Genomic DNA, 19,836 nt, shown 5'->3' with positions numbered 1-19,836 from the left:
CAAAGGGAGAGACCTAGGATTCAAGACTGGAAAGGCAGGCTGTGGGGTTCCCCACTCCAGCACTTGGCATCTTGAATGATTACCAGTTAGCATAAAATCTGTATATGATTCAATATACCCTCAGACCATGAAAACATCAAGTTTTTCCTAGAGATTGAAGAACTCTGCAAAACAACATTTTCTGGGTTCGCACATCATCAGAATCACACTAAACAGACTTCGGCAACTGAGTTTTTTCATGCTGACTCCCTCTTCCTTTGTAATGAACAGACAGTAACTGCAATTTCACAGGACAGGTAACTGAAGAATCGAACGAGCAGGGCACAAACCTGGGACTGCCCTCTGTTAGGATATGAGGATAACACTGCCATCACCTGAGGGACTGTATTGCAGCGTAGAATCCTGATTAAGAATGGAGGGTTTTCTTTAGCCACACCTGATATCACGATCTGGCTGTTCCAAAGATGAACCTGGACAAACCAAGTGTCTCTTCCTGTCTTCCCTGCCTTGTCAAAACTCCAACATTCTACCAACATTCCAAACCAAATTCCTGTGCTGACGACACAAGTCATCCTATGTTCTGACCCCCGCTGGGCTCCTCCATCTTCATCTCCTCCAACGACTCATCTCCAACTTCACAATCCAACTCTTTACGCTATGCCGGCCCCACCAATATCCTACACTTTCCTAGGTTCCCTGCCGTTTGTGCCTCCTGCATCCCTAAATGAGGTTCTGGAAGCCATTCCCAACTCCCCAGGCAGGGTTTCCTAAGATGCTCCCTTAACTGCAGCAATCTAAATAGCTGGCGAACAGGAAAGTAATCCAGAATCTTAATGTTTTGGTGTAATTTATCAACATGTATGGATGACAGGTTTCTCTGTATAAGTCCCATCTGTAATGCGTCATTGAGAAAGTCTACGACAATTGTGAAACTCTCAGCACAGAATTCTCCTTTACTTCTCCAATTCATCCCTCACTCCCACGCATCTGCTATCTCATTAAAATATTTTCTATTCAAGCAAAGCCTTTATTAAGACCACTCAGAGTATCGAACTTGCCAGACATACAACTCTTGCACTTGGAATTCACAATTTAACAGTTCAGATAAGTACTATCATCTATGAAATTCTAACACCCTTCTATATTAGTCTGTATTTCACTGAAGAAAGTAAACTTGATTCCTAAATAAGCAAACATTCGGGCATATGAAGGGAAAAAACAAAGGTGTCTGTGAGTCTTAGAGAATTGTGGGCAGGTTAATCTATTCAACACAGTGTTCAAGAGGCAAAGACACAAGAAACAAAGAAATAAAACAAAGCAGGTCTTTCATATAATTACAAAAATAGTAACTAAATTCTCTTTACGGAGTGAGATGGAATAAGACAAGAAAAAGTATATAGAATAAATACTTTAGAACTAATAAAAATGAAAATTATCAAGTATCTTTCAAGGTTTACCAAATATACCCAAGGATGAGCAGAATCATCAAAAATGAGCTTGAAGAGACTTGGCACTAACTACATCCTTTAAAAAGAAAACTGAATAACCCACTTCACACCCCTTGGCATACTACTCTGAGCTGGTGACTAAAAGAAAAAAGACTCTTCCCATTGGGCAGTTGGCTTCTAGCCACACCTCCAACCCCACCATCCACAGGGGTCTCATCTGGGATTAAAGGTCACCTCCTTGAAGCTCCAGCCACCTCCTGACCCAGGACAAGGTACTGCCTCCAGCCCCCACATCTGGTTTGCCTTCCAGGACTTCCTTCTGCAAGTGATAATTCCTGGAGGGCGCCCTCCCCTTGAGGGGCTGGAGAAGACTCATGAGGGGAGGGCTTTGTACCTCAAAGCCTCAACTCTAATCCTTGTTTGTTGAAGGGAAAGAGGAATATATCACCCAGCACAACCCCAATCCCCACCCCATCAATACTTCCATAAGCTTCTGAGGTTCAGCCCTGAAAATCATTCACTCTCTCTGGGAAAACTTGTCCTTCATAGACTCAGCGACTATCTGCTCAGTGACAGATACACAGGCGTCACGCTCATTCCAGGTTTCTGTGTTACTTCCAATTAAGCACAGGTGATACCTCCACCTGGAGCTCCAAAAACATCAAGGAAGATCTGAGTGTGGAAATCACATATGTCTCACACGTTAATAAAGCCTTATCCATTCTCCTAAACAGTACACTCTCACAGTAATGCATCAAACAGTACTGTACTTGATGACTGTCTCACCATGGAAGGAAGACAGAAATTAGTTTCATTTACCTCCATCGCTCAGCTGGCAAAGAATCCGCCTGCAATGCGGGAGAAATGGGTTTGATCCCAAGGTTGCGAAGATTCCCTGGAGAAGGGAAAGGCTACCCATTCCAGTATTCTGGCCTGGAGAGTTCCATAGACTGTATAGTCCATGGGGTCGCAAACGGTCAGAAACGACTGAGTGACTTTCACCTCACTTCCTCCACATTCCAAGCCCTGCCTGCACCTACCACATGGAACACACTCCGTGAGTGAAGACAGAGGCTTTCCTTTTCCATCCCACATCCCTAGCACATAGAAGTCCAATGAAAGATTGCTGAAAATGAACCAAAGTGGAAGATATGCTGTAGGAAAGAAATATGTTGAAAGAATTGCAATTTTTCACATCAGATATGTAATAGGAAGAACTCATTTTATGAAAGAAACTTCAATGTTTTCCATTATTATATATCTAGTTGCAAACAGAACAATACCAACACTGTTCAGTGCAAACTGAAGAATATAACTGCCCATCAAATGTTATAAATATAACATTATATTATAACATTATAACATTGTATTATTGGAATGATTAACCATTATTGGAATGATTAACCACTAAGAATTATTTAATCCTAAATAAAATTAAAATCTAAAATTAAATACTACAGAAACATTGTAAATATTATGTATATATATACCATTATTAATTAATCACTGTTAAGAAAATGAGTGGCTATATTTATGTTGCTTGTATTTATGTTGTGCCATCAAAAATATCAGTCATATGTGAATGTGAATTTTAATGAACCAGTCATATGTGAATGTGAATTTTAATGAACCAGTATTTTGTTTGTTTGTATTTATTCAAATTCAGTATATTTTGAAAGTCAAACCCTTCTTCAAAGAATTCCTCCCATGTTGAATTCTCTCACATGTGAGATATTTAGTTTTAATGAGGGAAGAACACCAAGTTCTGGCTTGATAAATGACTTGGTTTTTAAAAATACTGTTAGCATTCAAAGTTGTTATGATTTTTGAAAAAGCAAACAAACAAACGAGTTTCAACAACACCTTGATAAACCAGATTTGTGCTGCCAGCCACTGGCTAACTTATCTGATAAACCCACGGCAACCCTGAGGTAACCTGCAGACTGTTGTCATTTTGTATAAATTATTTATTTCCTATGATACATCCAAAGCTTCCCTCACTTCTGGCCTTCCCTTCCAGAAGGCCTTGGCAGCCAAAAATTGGTTTCTGCTCATTCACTCTTGTTCCATGCCTATGTCAACTCAGGTCCCCGAATCACACACATTACCCCACGGTTCCTCTGGAATTCTCGTGGGAATGCCATACAGTTGTGAAGCACACTCATTTCAAAATGAGCTGTGTCACTCATCAGCATGGATACGGATCACTCACTAAAACTACAAATGAAACAAAAAATAAACCAAAACCCATAAATTCACACAAATTCAAATCATGTGTTGAAGGGTCCAAGGGACAAAGTTAAGGAAATAGTTTCTATCTGCCCAGCAAACTGGTTCACACTTTAAATAGCATGTTCTCATCTTAGTCACTTTGTTAGTGAAATGAACGATAAAATCTGACTTCTGACTTCCTCGCTGGAGAATTACCATGATGAGGATGCTACTCTGTTTCCTTTCCCCAATTCACCAGCTGCTGCTGCTGCTGCTAAGTCACTTCAGTCGTGTCCGACTCTGTGTGACCCCATAAACCGAAGCCCACCAGGCTCCCCCAGCAGCAGACTCAATTATGCTCCAACCCAATAGTTCCATTTTCTGAACTCTTACTTACAAGACCAGCAAAACTTGTCACTGTCTTACAGAGAAAGTGATGAAGCACACACACTCTGGATTAAAAAGTTCCCATGGATAAATGTAATTACATTATTTCTGTATCTATTTGATTTTAATTCTCCTGTAAGGTATTATCACATGCTTATCAGTAAGAAACAAATGTTAAACATGTCAGTGTTGGTTTGAATATTTCAAAAGTGGGAAGCTATCTTAGCTTTGAATTTTGATTTGCATTCTATTTCTTGCTATACATCCTGCCAAGTTCTTTCTGGCTCAAGGATCACAGATGACATGTAGATCAGGAAGGACCACAAGATAAAACCAAGGTTAACTTCTTGATATGGAAATTCCCAACCTTTTCTAAACTCAGCTGATGGGTTTAAGAGGACTGGCGTTGTGTGAGCTTCCCTGAGCACTGGAGCAGCTGCTAGTCACTAAGATCCTTACCCTAAAAATCCGATGAGAGGTATTAAAACCCAGCTTCTCCTGAGGTCGGCAGCAGGTTTTGCTAAGGACATAAAAATCAAAGGCTGACAGGAAATTTTCAATCTCAGTTAAGAAAGGGGATGACAAAACTCTTTAGACAAGCTGATGGGCCAGACAAGAGACCTTGCATTTCAGATTCCCATGCACTTGAGAGGATGTTACTGGACACTGAGATAATACTGAGGATAAGTCAAAGTGGATAAAATGTCCATTCAAAAATATCAAACAATTCCTTAGGGGGGAGAAAAAAAAACTAGATCAACTTCTTAAGTCATAAGGTGAGTCAAGCTGACTGTCATTTTGACCTTCCTTTAATTCAGGAGCCTATTTAGAAATGTAACGAGCAACCCTCTTCATTCGGCTCAGCTAGCAGAGCTAATAGGCTTCTAATTAATTTCCAGAAGATTGCTGTTATAACTAACAGGTTTTAAACATTTGGTTGATTGGGGAAAATGAATTGAATATAATGTATTTGATTTGGAAAATTAGTTTTCATTCTATGTGCTTACCATAATAGTGTTTATTTTAAGTTTACATGATTCCATTAAGAGTCCCAGATCACACCACAGAGTTCTTTTCATCATTACAGAGTCCAACTCAACTTAAAAAAAAAAAAAAATCAATTTACATTTTTATTTTTGTTGAACTTTCATTGAGGTCAGGTTAACTCCATTTTTCTGGCTTTAATAAAAATCTCCTCTTGCTAATACAGCAACAGGCCCAAATACTTCAAAATGATCCCAGTGATACCTCGTCAAAAGCCCACTCATCGAATGCAAATCCTCTGGAGAAAGGCTTCGGCACACAAAGTACGATGAACCAGTTACCGCATTGTTTATTAAGTTTCACCTGATTCCTCCTGACAACCATTTAAACAATGAATGTTGGGAAATGTCCCTCACAGAATCAACAACAATGGCAGGGATCAGGGCTTTTATATTTAGCTAATACTATTTTTAAAAGGAGAAAATATTTCTTCCTGAAGGGATTATTGCAGCCTTATTAAAGACACCTGCAAACAAAACAAGTGACAACAGATCTTTATCATAATTGATAACTGAGTCATCTTTTATACAAAAACTCCTTTCTTGGAGACAATAATACAGAGATTTACCATTGCTGTTAGATTCGAGAAAGCAGCTAATTGGGACTACTGGTATTTAACAATGGTGTGTTCCATCAAGATTAAGTGAGACCCTTGTCTCTCAGATTACAAAGAAGAATGGGAAGACTAGAACTTTCTCCTCACACTACGGACAGTGTTATACACTGAGAGCAGGCAGCATCTATCCCTGTTGCCCTCTAAGTCATACAAATATATGTGGTGGATTATCATCAGGAGGACTAATTAACCATGTGCAAAGCACACAGTGGGCCAATTGGCTCTGGAAACCCAACCTTGGCCCGGCTAGCAGGAGCAAAGACACAGAACCTTCCACAAAATCTTCTCAAAGTAATTAAGAATCACCCTCACAACACGGGACTCTTTTGGTGAAAAAGTGCTTCTGAGAATAAATTCTGTAGCCTGGTAGGACTCAAACATATAAGTTTGCAAAAGCAGTGGTGGGGGTCAGGGTGGGGAGCAGAATCAGACATCTTTGCAGCAAAAACTACTTTGCCTCTAAATCACAGCCTACTTCACATTGGTTGACAGTAGAAGCTTTCTTCCATAGGCTACACCTTTACAGCCAGATATTCACTGACACATTGTTTGTGACTTACAGGAATGCCTAGAATAATTTCAGACTAAGTACTGACTTTTCTGACAGCTAACTTAATTTAGTATTTTGGACTCCTTTTATAGCAATGGCTCCTGAAGAGAGCCTAAGTTTTGACTTAGAGAGCATTTGAACACTGAAATAAAACTGGGGAATTGGGAGCATCAGCATCAAGCCATAATTGCACATCCTCACCACAACATTTCTCTCCTTCCTGGCCTTAAAATGGGATCATGTTAACTGGCGCTTAGACAAAGTGAAAAGGAATTATAAGCAGCAGCAGGTGGGATTTTAGAAAATATACAGATTTTGATAAATGTTATATATTTGATAAATCCAAAATAAACACTTGACAAGGTCCCTGTAGCCTAAATAAGTGAAAAGCAGACAGGGAAAAAACAACAGGGAAAAAAAAATCCCAGTGAGCAACCATACTGAATAAGCAGATGAGAACTGAGATGACCTAACACCATTCTTTAGAACGTCCAAGTTGACAGACAAAACAAAGGCTGGAGAGAAGGTATTTCTGTGGGATTACAGGATTTTTTTTTTTTAAAAGACACCTTAAGATACAGCAATCAACATGTTAAAAGAAAAGCTGCCTACACAAACAAAAAAAAAGACATTTTCTGAGATGACTTTGATCCCATACTCAAATTATTGGCTTAAAGGTACTTGCTTTTAAAGGCTTTGTATCTTCCATAACTGGTCTCTATTGTCCTTGTTAAAGTATTATTTTCACCTTATTATTACTAATCTTTTCTTTGTAAGTAACCACACCTGGCTTTATACAAAAAAAAGGTGCAGTAAATATTTGTCCTTTGTGGTAATACAATGCATAATTTAGTTAATCTAGGCTATCTTTCCGTGAGAGATGATTATTTTTATATTATGAAATGCACACACAGTAAAGGGAATCCACGCCAGACACCTGGAAGGCAGAGGGAGAACCACCTACCCTGCATGCCGCTGCTTCAGACCAACCTTGACGTGACTGTGTGGCCACTCCTGCCCCAGGAGCTACTCAGGTTAACTTACTTAGTCTCCCAGTCACAGCCGCACCTTTCTCTCACAAACACGGCATTTAAGATAACAGGACACACCACCAGGCTAAAATACCCACCCCTCAGCCCCTGAGAAAACACCTTGAGAAAAAGGTACGCTGCTCTTCCCTGGGAGAACTCTACCAGGACTGTTAAACATTACCTGGATGAAATCAAGAAATGTCAGCGGCAGCAAGTCATCCATATGCCCAATGTCTTTGGAGAAACGATTTAAAATTCTTCCTGCAAGAACAGGACAAAAAGAAATTACTTATTTCCCCAGGCAAGCCCTTTAAGAGAAACAATTCATGGACAAAATAGCATTTTAAATGCATATGTATTTAATATATGAGGGATTCACATGAAATAAGACAGTGCAGTGTCAGTGATGAAGAAAAAAATACGATATTACCAAAAGAGAATATCAGGAAGAGTTGGAGGATTGCAGAATATTCCCCTCATTTTCTGTTCATACTATTTAAGGATTCAAGTGCTAGCTTGGTAAATTACAAAATACATAAACTAATAATCCTAATTGTTACACTAACTATGCTACCAGAATTAATTTTGCTAAGTGATACTGTTGTTTTTTTTAAAAAAAGTAATTACAACCTGTCCTCAATTTTTTAGCCTGCAGGATGGTGCAAAAACACCTTACAGAAATTTGGGGTTCTTCCAATTTCAAGCTGAGCATTTACTATTGGGGTGATAAGCTGTTGCTTTCAGAGGTATACCAGATGTGACAAACACACAGAGGTATGCATGCACACACACACGCAGAGCCTATTCTGGGATAGTAGCTCTAGAGAAGTGTGTTTCTTTATGCCCCTGAATTTCTTTTGTAATAAAGACTCCAGGAAGCCAGCCTGTAGGTAAGATGAGAGACCTCTACCTACACTTCCTGACCTCAGTTCCAGGTGACTTTCTCCCAAGGCCCTTCACACCAGCCACAGCTGGACGGTGAATGAGCCGGGGCTGGGTTTCCACTACCGGGATGAGCCTGCTCCGCTGTCCTCCTCAAGGAGCCTGGCTCACTGGAAGCGCAGGTGTGCCCACACCAGGAGCTGTAGGCTTTTGCGCTTGGCCAGGTCAGACCTTCATAGGCTGGGCCTCAACTTTCCTATTTCCCCCTTAGGAAATCCAGACCCAGAAACTGTCGTTTCGTGATACCTTTGTAAGGCCCCAGTAACAACTTTTCTGAGCGTCTATGAATGCCTGCTTTAGAACCTGAGTCTCAGGATTAAATGGGCTCGTGCTGGTGAAAGAATTAAGTCACAACGCCGGGTGAGTTAACAGGTGCCCAACCACCATGGTGAGACAGCATGTCACCTGGCAAAGTCCACCGGGTGCTGCAGGAGGGCCCACTTGGTAAAATGCAGACTCTGATTCAGGAGTGCTGGGGGAGCTAAAGGGTCTGCACTTCCTTCAAGCGGCCCTTCCTGCTCTTTCCCAGGCCACACTTCGATGGGCTCTCGTCAGTTCTGCTTTAGGACCAGTAGCATCAGATGCGGAGAAGGCAGTGGCAAGCCACTCCAGTACTCTTGCCTAGAAAATCCCATGGATGGAGGAGCCTGGTAGGCTGCAGTCCGTGGGGTCGCTAAGGGTCGGACACGACTGAGCGACTTCACTTTCACTTTTCACTTTCACACACTGGAGAAGGAAATGGCAACCCACTCCAGTGTTCTTGCCTGGAGAATCCCAGGGACAGGGGAGCCTGGTGGGCTTCCGTCTATGGGGTCACACAGAGTCGGACACGACTGAAGTGACTTAGCAGCAGCAGCATCAGATGGGCAATTTTCCCACACATTTACCCGTTTTGTGGTCCACCTAGTCATATTTAAAGTCTCAAAGCAGCAATGCCAAGCTCAGGAATATACACATCAAAAAAAAAAGTTAAAGACATAGTTTAAATTTTATGACTTCTTCATTGGAAAAACACAACTTTTTAACATAGGCAGAATCTGGAAACAAGAGAGTTTGCTATCTGGATTTAAAAACTTGAGCCAGCTTTTTGGTGTCTGTGGGGGCACTTTGCCATCTTCTGCTGTGCAGGCTGAGGGGACACACAGGAAGCGCCACAGCAGGTAGAGGGACGTTGGGAACAAGCAGAGGACAGGCAGCGGCGACGGAGTCAAGCCGCAGCGGGTGACACCAGAGCAGGTGACGGTGAACAGCTTTTCACGGCGGAAGCACAGCCTGAGCGCTGGCGAGGAGGGCAGGCGATGGGCTGATGGACAGCGCAGTTTGTCCAGGTGGGAGGAATGACATGTGTGCGGACTGAGGGGTGAGAAAGGGCAAAAGCGGGGCAAATATTTGCCTCCTGGGTGGAAAGGGCATGCCCTTAGGGAGTGCTAAGACAGGAGAGTGCTGAGTGGGAACAGGCGTGGAGTCCAATGTTGGGGACTCCGCTGAAAAATTCCCTTCAGGCAGAAAGAGGCCCAACTTCTCTTTTGCAGGAAGCAAGGCTCTCATGGTTGTGAGAAGGATGTCCTGCGGAGAAGGCTGGGTGCAAAGAGGATGAAGAACCAACTTACACAAGTGAGCCAGGCGAGTGACAGGCTGAGCGCTCCTAGAAGGTGGCTGAGGACCTATTCTGTCTCGGCCACTGTCCTCAGAGACCGACCCTGCGCAGACTCATCAGCAGGCCTACGGTACACACCAGAGCTTGGGCGGCATTTTTCCGCGAGGTCGTGCCTTGTGGTCACCCCTGCTTGGTTTCTAAAACACCACCACCACCACCACATGAGCCCCGAAAAGTACCAGAAACCACGGAAGAATCATCTCATCAAAACTCTTGAGAGGGATGTTCTCCCCATTTTATAGAAGGGGCAGTTTAGGCTTAGAGGCAGGAGGAAATTAAGTCCTGACAGCATCCAGGGTTACAGAGACTGAGAAAATTCATGTCATCACATCCACGACATAGAGCCATTTCAGCAGACACATCTAAAAACTCTATTAAGTATCTACTAGTAAGAATGAACCTATGGCTGATTCATGTTGATGTATAATGGAAACGAATACAACATTGTAAAGCAATTATCCTCCAGTTAAAAATAAATAAATTGAAAAAAAAAAGAATGAGTCAATAAAATTACAGGCAGGGCTGGTGTTAAGCTAGCATGAATGGTGAAAGCCAAACTGGTCTCCTGACAGACTGGCCTCTTCTGACTGGCTAATACATGCTCCACTGGCTGCTGAATGCAGATGAGTTCCTCGGAATTCTCTCCTGGCTAACCATAATTAATGGTTAATATCTCCACCTCTAAATTAAATTGCACAAGTTACTGAAGATTCAATGACTGGATTAAGAAGTGAATAAACGCGTGAAAGAATGAATGAACCAGTCTAAGAAAAGCATAATTGATTAAGTAAATTCAGGGCTTGAGAACCCTCTCCAAGCCTCATGCTATTCTGTGACACAGGGCAAGTCCCATCGCCTAATGTTAACTATGGCGGGGCACTGACCTTGAAGGAGTGGATACACCTCACATATTGCCCCAGGAAACCACCTGTTGCAGTCACCGTAAGTGTTTTTCTACAGTGTAGAATGTTTTTTACATCGCCTAAGCACGGTGGGGAGAAAAGAGGTCAGGAAGCTCCATCAGGCTAGTTCCTTTACCCCTGGATCTCATGCATGTCATGTGAGGAGTCTGGCTCGTGGCTCACAGAAGGTCAGGACTAGACTAATGCACAGCAACAGGCAGTAAAACGACATGGCTCTGAAACACTGAGTCTGATAAAAACAATGGAGCATACCCACTGGAAAATGCCTACAGCGTTCATGATTTCTGGGGATTCTTAAACCGTGAACCCGGCTTCCCTGGTGGCTTAGACGGTAAAGAGTTTGCCTGCAATGCAGGAGACCAGGGTTTGATCCCTGGGTCGGGAAGATATCCTTGGGAGGAAATGACAACCCACTCTAGTATTCTTGCCTGGAAAAACCAATGGATAGAGGAGCTTGGTAAGCTATAGTCCATGTGGTAGCAGAGTCGGACACAACTGAGCAACTTTTACATACATACATATATACATATATAAACCATGAACCACAGGAAGTGGGGTGGCCACAGGGTGGTGCAGGCAATTAAGAAATGTCAATTCTGAAGGGACAGGACACCACGCATCACAGGACTCCTCCAGTCACAGAAACACACCACTTTGCCTCCAACGTCTTTTTCCCAGCACACTGCACCTTGACCATGTTTCAGGATAAAATGCAGTTTTCATCTCATACTTCCTCAAGAATGAGAACTGGGGAGTTAAAACACGGAGCAGTCTTGCCTGGGAAACGTATACCCGCAGAAACAAAGGTCAAAAGATCTGTTCATAAAGTCATCTAAGCAGGGACATCCCACTTCTGCACCCACTTCTGCAAAGGCAAGTATCAGGAAGCTGCCATTCGGAATGCAAAATCAACCCTTCCCTCTCCAATACGCATACAAGAACTTGTAGTGCTCAGAAATGGGACAGCAAAACATTTGGTGTGCGAACGTGACTAAACTTGAAGACAATGGTTCCTCCCACAATCCACCACAGGTAAAGTGACTGAAGGTGAGCTGGACTGGGATCAACCAACACCCAAATCTGATCTCAGTGTCTCTCCAGCGCATCATTTTAATTTCTGGGAACCCCCAACGGTTGTTACACAAATGTGGTTGGGTTGTATTAAGTGTGAGAGCATGGGCCTTTGTTGGGGAGGAAAATGAAACATACAAACGGAGAACACCGTCAAAAACAAGGGGATTAAAGAATTATACAAGTAAACTTATTTATAAAAAAGAAGTAGACCAACAGACATAGAAGATAACCTTATGGTTACCATGGGGGAAGGGGGAAAAGGGATAGACTAGGAGTTTGGGATTAACAGATACATACTATATAGAAAATAAACAACTACCGTATAGCAGAGGGAGGTACATTTGATATCCAGTAATAATCTGTAATGGAAAAGAATCTGGAAAACTATGGATATATGTATATATGAATAACTGAATCGCTTTGCTGTCCATCTAAAACTAATACAACTAGTACATCGACTGCACTTCAATTTTCTTTTTAAAAAAGAAAGGGAAGGGAAAAATCATTTTCATTACTGTATTCCTTCCTTTAAAAATTAGATAAAAGCTGTAAGAAGTGGAAACACTGCTCAAAGAGTTATAATTTTACAGAGTGTACTATGAGTTATAAAAAGTTTTTGGATGGGAATTCTCTGGCAGTCTACTGGATAGAACTCTCGGCTTTCACAGCCTAGAGTTCACAGGTTCAATCCTTACTCAGGGAACTAAGATCCTGCAAGTTGTGTAGAGGCCAATAAAGAAAAGGAGGTGGGAGGGAGCACAGGAGACACATTCCCTCTTGGTCAAACATCCCTCACATTAAATTGTGAGCTATTCAAATATCCCACAAACCCTTCTTCCAGTCCAGCTGCCACCCTCTTCACACACATCATCTGGTTTCTAAAACCAGTATCTTTCCCTCCATCCTCATTCATCTTGACTTCTTCTGGGCAGCTAATCCCTGTAGTGACTTTACAAAAAAAAAAAAAAAAAATCATCCTACGTGCTGGTTTCTGGGATATTACTATTTTATAATACCTCTCTTCATTCCTGTGACCCCTGCCCCCCTTATATTTGGAACTCTATTCCCCAGAATGGTCATTTCCCACTAATTCTGCTATCATCTGTTGTCTAAGGACAGTGACACCTGAACCAGAATCGGCTCCTAGTGTCTTTTCATCAGGCTTCCCTGGTAGCTCAGATGGTAAAGAATCTGCTTGCAACGAGGGAGACCTGGGTTCGATCCCTGGAGGAAAGCACAGCATCCCACTCCAGTATTCTAGCCTGGAGAATCCCCATGGACAAAGGAGCCTGGAAGGCCGCAGTCCATGGGGTCACAGAGTCCTTTCATTGTTGGTGTGTCCAGCGGGTGGGATCTCTCCCCCTGGACATTTCACGGGCATACACAGTAACACATCATGCAGTGAGGAAGCAGATACATTTGCATAAAATGTTTACCACAGCCGATGAATATCTTAAAAAGAACTTCAACATAAAAGAAAACCTTTACAGGCTGTATTTTATGACTAAAACTTTTCCACATTAAAAGAAAAACTGAAATCCCAATCCATATTGCGTTTTGATACTTTGAGACAGTCCCTCGGCTTTGAGCAACCAAAGGTTGGCCCGTCAGCACTGAAACAGGTACACAGAAAGGATAGAGCCGACTTCCCCAGCGCCAGGCAGGTTTATACATCAAATAACTTAATCAGAACACAAACTGCTCTTAGATTTCTGGGGAGGTAATTAAATACCAATTCAATGCCAATTAATCACAGTCAAATAAGAGTCTGTCAGAGAAGAACTCTATACACATGCAGGCTATTTAATGGTCAAATAGTTGGCAGGATCTTAGTTAAACAATGATTCATTAAGCCTCCTCTGCCACACAATGGCCAGGCTGAACTCCAAGTGAAAGAATCGAAACTCTTTTGTTCTCCCATAAAAAGTCATCAAATGCCTGTATATGATATTCTTTCCTTCCTCACTTAGCAAGCAGCTCAATTTGCATGATTCCGGATGTGCTGGGCTGCTCCTGGGCAGCAGGGCATCTGTGAGTTCTCCTTGGGTTCTATGCTCAGTACCAAGGCAAGGCAACTCCCTTCTTCACAATGGAAAAAAGCTGGACAGCTGTACACTTTCTGAAAATGTCTGTTCACTCTAAGCAAGGAAAGGACTAAGAGACCCTACCTTCCAGCAAGCAAAAGCACACTATGATTTTTTTTCTCCCTTGGCATCATACTGCCCACCATAAAAAAAAAAACAAAAAGCAACAACAAAAAACCCTGGCTACACATAACTGTCTGTCCAGGAAAAATATGCCATTTCCTTTAAATTATCAATTTGCTTCCTTTAAATTACTTGTCCCTTCAGAACACAACCACTCATTAAGGTCAGAGAGCCATTTTAAGTTTCACTTTCCCTGGGTTTCTTAGGTGGACTCTACTACCTTTCTGCAAGTCCCTTTCTTCCCATGGAGAAAATATCAAAGAAACGGATATTGCTCCATGTTTGCCAGGGGTTTTGCCTGCGCTAGCACTATAAGCACTCCATAGTTTCAGGAACGCTGCTACTTATTAAAGGCATAATTTCTGCCCTTCATAATTAATTGACAGGGGGGTGAAAAGGGATTTTATAGTGCTGTAAAATTCTACTTGCCACTTTACAGACGGGTTCTTAGGCCGGCTTTATTAAATGTTTTATCATGCTTTTAAAAATTAAGTGGGACTTCCCTGGTGGTCCAATGGTTAAGCATCTGCCTGTCAACGCAGGGGACATGGGTTCAATCCCAGGTCCGAGAAGATCCCACATGCTATGTAACAACGAAGCCCACGCACAATTACTGAGGCCACATACCCTAGAGTTCGTGCTCCACAAGACAAGACCCCTCAATGACAAGCCCACGTGTCGCAACCAGAGAAGCCCATGTGCAGCGACAAAGGCCCATGTGCAGCGACAAAGGCCCAGTGCAAACAAAACTAAACGATAAATAATTTTTAAAAGTTTTTGAAACTGAATGAATAAAATTAATTATATTTTTATTTAATAGCAAAATATGTACTAGATAGTATTCTTAGAAGGGGAAGTAAAGTCTCATAAACACTATTTTGAAAGATTTTATATATATATATGTACACACACACACATATATATATATAAAATCTAAACCCCCAGACTGAATTTATAATAAGAGACCAAAGATAAATATACGTGACATTGTTTTTCATCAGAAACTTTAGAAATTTCATGTAAAATTTATTAGCAGAATATATTCTAATTCTGCTCATAAATTGAGCGATACAAACAAAAATAAAGATGCACTTTTACTGGGTCTCATTGCATAAAAAATATCAAATTCACTTGGATACAATTACAGTGAATGAAGGATATATTGCATGCTTATTATTTCAAAAAATACATAACTGAGTCCACAACTGCAAAGTTGTAACACATTAGCAAAAAATAAGTGATTAAAGCATTAAAAATCTGACTTATTATTAAATCTATTTTTGTGATCCCTCAGACATAAAACCCACATTTTTATTTATGTTGCTTTAACAGGACACAACAGTAACAGCCCTGCACATGCTTATTTCTCATGTAAACTACGAAGATAATGACTTTGTAATAGGGCTGTGAGGTGTCGCATATAAACATACCATACCATACCGTAGGAAAACATATTTTCCTGCAAATATAAGCAATTTTACAGCCTATCAAAGTGGTGCCAAAAAAGTAGATTTATTCGTATTAAAGTGCTGACAGGAGAGAAACGTTCCAGCACTAAATAAAGTATATTGTAACCCAATCATCAAATCAATAAAGTCATTAAAAATATGCTACTTTCCTCAAGGAAATGGTGAGTTGAAGGTTAAAAAATATTTGGTCACCATGGAGAATGTCCCTCCAATACAGCTCACAGCTACTGATCTGGACCCTGTCTTCCCCTCTGAGCCTAGAGTCTGCAGGCTTCTTATCTTTCTTCATGTGTATTTAGCCATGTAACCTCCCAGGCAGCATTTTCAGCTTCATACGGCATCCTATAAATACAAATAAGAAACTATGCCATTTTCTCTCTTATTATTCTATGCCCCAAACTGATGAAATATTACCATGTTTGTAGACTCTTGCAAACAGACACATTATCATAGGGCAGAAATGTGCTGAGATTATAATATCCATTCATCTAAACTGTCAGCATGTAACAACATTCAGGTAGGGTGCTTGCCACCTAAATTAATTTACTACTTAAAGCGACTTCTTATACCAAGTCTGTCAAAAGGGGTTTTTAACCAAACTGTTAAAACTGAAAGTGTTAGTCGCTCAATCATATTAGACTCTTTTGCGACCCTATGGACTATAGCCCACCAGGCTCTTCTGTTTATGGGATTCTCCAGATAAGAATACTGGAGTGCACAGCCATTCCCTTCTCCAAAGGATCTTTCCAACCGAGGGATTGAACACTGCACTGCAGGTAGGTTCTTTACCTTCTGAGCCACAAGGGAAGCCCCAACAAAACTGTAAATAAATCTAAACATGGTTTGCATTTTATCCAATTTTCAGGTGTTGGCTAAAAAGGAGCAGACTAGTGACAAAGAAACCATCTTTTCAGGGACCTGTTTTGAGGGGCACCCTCTTTTCAGGGACCTGTTGTCCAACTGTTTTGGGGGGTGGGATGCAGGCTTGCTGCCACAGAGGAATGATATCCCAATCAACCTCCTACAATTTACTCAACAAAGTCAGTCAGTCAGTTCAGTCGCTCAGTCGTGTCCGACTCTTTGCAGCCCCATGGACTGCAGCACGCCAGGCCTCCCTGTCCATCACCAACTCTCTGAGTTTACTCAAACTCATGTCCGTTGAGTTGGTGTTGCCATCCAAACATCTCATCCTCTGTAGTCCCCTTCTCGTCCCACCTTCAAACTTTCCCAGCATCAGTGTCTTCAAATGAGTCAGTTCTTTGCATCAGGTGGCCAAAGTATTGGAGTTTCAGCTCCAACATCAGTCCTTCCAATGAATATTCATTCAGGACTGAGTTCCTTCAGGATGGACTGGCTGGATCTCCTTGCAGTCCAAGGGACTCTCTAGAGTCTTTAACACCACAGTTCAAAAGCATCAATTCTTCAGCCCTCAGTCGAAACAAAATAAAGAAGGTAAAGGAGGTTATAAAGCCTGAGAACAGAAGGCTAAGGGGGAAGACACCAAAATAAATCCAAAGTGGATCTAAATGGAAGATGACAGTGAGTGTTTACATTCCCTGTCCTTCCAGGGCTTGTTTCTCCTGGAAATTAAAAGCAAAGGTAGATATATCCTTGGACTGCAAGGAGGTCAACCCAGCCAATCCTAAAGCAAATCAATCCTGAATATTCACTGAAAGGACTATCACTGTAGCTCCAATACTCTGGCCACCTGAAGTGAAGAGCCAACTCACTGGAAAAGACCCTGATGCTGGGAAAGACTGAGGGCAAAAGGAGAAGGGGCAGCAGAGGATGAGGTGGTTAATAATAGCGTCACTGACCAAATGAACATGAATCTGAGCAAACTCTGAGCGATCGTAGAGGACGCAGGAGCCTGGCGTGCTACAGTCCGTCGTGTAGCAAAGAGTCAGAGGCGGCTTATAAACTGAATAACAAGACAACAGAAGACATATCATTAGCTCAAGAGAGGCAAGGATGGGTGAGCCTGGAGTTTAAAGAAGAAGAAATCCCACAAAATATGCTAGAAGCAAGCATCTAAGAACTTGTATTAAAGGAAGGATGACCTGGGATTCATTTAAATGACGGAAAGGAGCCTTGAAGCCTGGTGGGCAGGAATAAAAGACCCTCAAAACAAAACGTTTCAGGGGAGTTGAAGGAAGGGACCAAAAAGGAAGCTACAAATGCAGAAGAGAACGCCATGCAGGGAAGACTCCCAAGATGTGGGGCCTCTCTTTGAGAATACAGGTTTGCTTGTGTCTAAACTCTGGATACCACACATATACAGAACTGTTAATGTCTTTCCCCTTATGCATAAACTGAAAACCTCTGAATAAGCCTCAGTAGAACTTAGGACTGATGACTTAGCAGACACCATTCTAAACATGATGCCATTTTAAAAGGTTTCTATTTTGCTCACATGACATTTAATTTAGACCCTTAGACAAAGTAAAAGGGAACAATGATGCCAGAACCAAAAAAAAAATTAAATGAGGAGCATGGATTAGAATTTCACAAACTCAACACAAAAGTTTCTCCCCTGAACTCAGGATAAGATAAACTTCTAACGATACCCATAACTCTTGTTGGAAAAATCAAGATGTTGCTAGCATTCAATTAGAAAGAGAAAATATTTTGACAGTTATTTACAATTTAGGTATAAAAACTACCCATACCCACAGTGTGCAACTGTGGAGATCTAATAGTAAACAGCAATCTGAAGCCATTACTGGTCTCACATACATAAAATATAAAAATTCTGTTGAAAAACGAAGCATCTGTAGCTAAATTTCAACCTGGGCTTTAAAATATATTTAGCAAAACTGAAACAAAGGATTTTATAAAATGTTGGTAAATTGTGACTTTTCAGACACAATTTAATGTGAAACTTATTAAATAGAAAAACTGAACTAATGATTTTATAAATATTTAAGGGACAGCAAGGCGTTTATTATTATTAAGGCTTCTTTGGTGGTGAAGAATCCACCTGCTGATGCAGGTTCAATCCCTGAGTCGGAAGATTCCCTGGAGAAGGAAATGGCAACCCGGTCCAGTATTCTTGCTTGGAGAACCAGAGGAGCCTGGTGGGCTATGGTTCTTGAGGTCTCAAACATGGCTGAAGTGACTAAACAACAAGTCTTTTATTATCAGGAAAGGTCTCAAATTGAAAACAGACCAAAAGGGCTGGGTAACCTGATTGAGCAGCCAGCCAGTTACTGAGGGCATACTCAGCATGAACTGGCAGTGTGGGGAACCTAAGCCAAGTTATATTCTTGAAGTCACTGCTCACAAGGCTGGATTTCTAAGAGGAGAGCCAGCCTCTAAATGAAGGCAAAAGGTTCCGCTCCAAACAGGCCAACCTGGAGAAGATGTAGAATTCCACGCAATTTGTGCTAAGCTTACTACGCTTGAAGGCAATTCCTTTCAACTCTCTCACCTAAGGGAGGTGGACACACTGGAGAGAAAGTGGAAGGCAGAGTCAAACACATGAAAAGGTAAGGAGGCACATGAGCCCAAGAGCAAGAGGCGTGAGTGAGGCCCAACCTGCCAGCACCTTATCTGCTTGGCAAGTCATGTGCTGCTCTTGCCAGAAGCTTCCCAGGTTAGTGAGGAAAGCACCACAGACTTCTAGATGGGTAACACCCAGAGTCTGGTTTTAAGGTCAAGGTTATTATACCTTGCCTGGTTTGCTGCATCTTCAGAGTAGGTATGAAGGTATGAGAGGTTTCTTTTCAAGGCTGTCGCGTCACAGGACTGCCTGCCTCATCCTCCCATTTCTCTTTCCACCTCAACTACCCCGAGAAGAGATCAGCAGTAAGGAGGCCTAAGCAGGAAAATATCTATTGATCGATAACCCCATAAATTTTTAAAACATTCAGAAAATAACTTCAACGGAGGCCTTCAGTGTCTGAGACTCTGTTACTCAGAGCAGAAGAAAGGTTCTACGACCCCCACCTCTGCAGGTTCCCTGTCCTGTGTTCAGTCACTTCAGTCATGTCCAACTCTTTGCGACCCCACGGACTGTAGCCCACCAGGTTCCTCTGTCCATGGGATTTTCCAGGCAAGAACTTCGGAGTGGGTTGCCATACCCTCCTGCAGGGGATCTTCCCGACCCAGGGAGTGAATCCATGCCTCACGTCTCCTGCATTGGCAGGTGGGTTCTTTACCACTAGCACCACCTGGGAAGCTCTGCTGATTCTCTTTCCGGTCTCAACTCCCAAAGGCACCTTCTCTCTCAGAGGTATTAGTCAGGAAGGCAGTAATGGTTACTAACTAACAAAACT

The 19,836-nt window shown here is 41.9% G+C and overlaps 1 protein-coding gene across 4 annotated transcripts in view; it reads right to left on the bottom strand.

Annotated features, from left to right (window-relative positions):
* LOC129556455 (ATP binding cassette subfamily C member 4 (PEL blood group)) overlaps positions 1–19,836 on the bottom strand; it is a 187,185-nt gene that overhangs the window by 49,024 nt on the left and 118,325 nt on the right. For all 4 annotated transcript variants that reach the window (XM_055426562.2, XM_055426563.2, XM_055426564.2 and 1 more), the window contains one exon: positions 7,469–7,548. In XM_055426562.2, coding sequence (XP_055282537.2) covers positions 7,469–7,548 — 80 coding nt within the window. The remainder of the gene's footprint in view (positions 1–7,468; positions 7,549–19,836) is intronic.

Source organism: Moschus berezovskii, chromosome 13, assembly GCF_049115385.1.
Source record: "Moschus berezovskii isolate FMDL1 chromosome 13, NW_MosBer_1.0, whole genome shotgun sequence".
NCBI classification, from domain to species: Eukaryota; Metazoa; Chordata; class Mammalia; order Artiodactyla; family Moschidae; genus Moschus; species Moschus berezovskii.
Note: the sequence above shows the minus strand (reverse complement) of the source record. Positions and strands in the feature narration are given on the sequence as shown.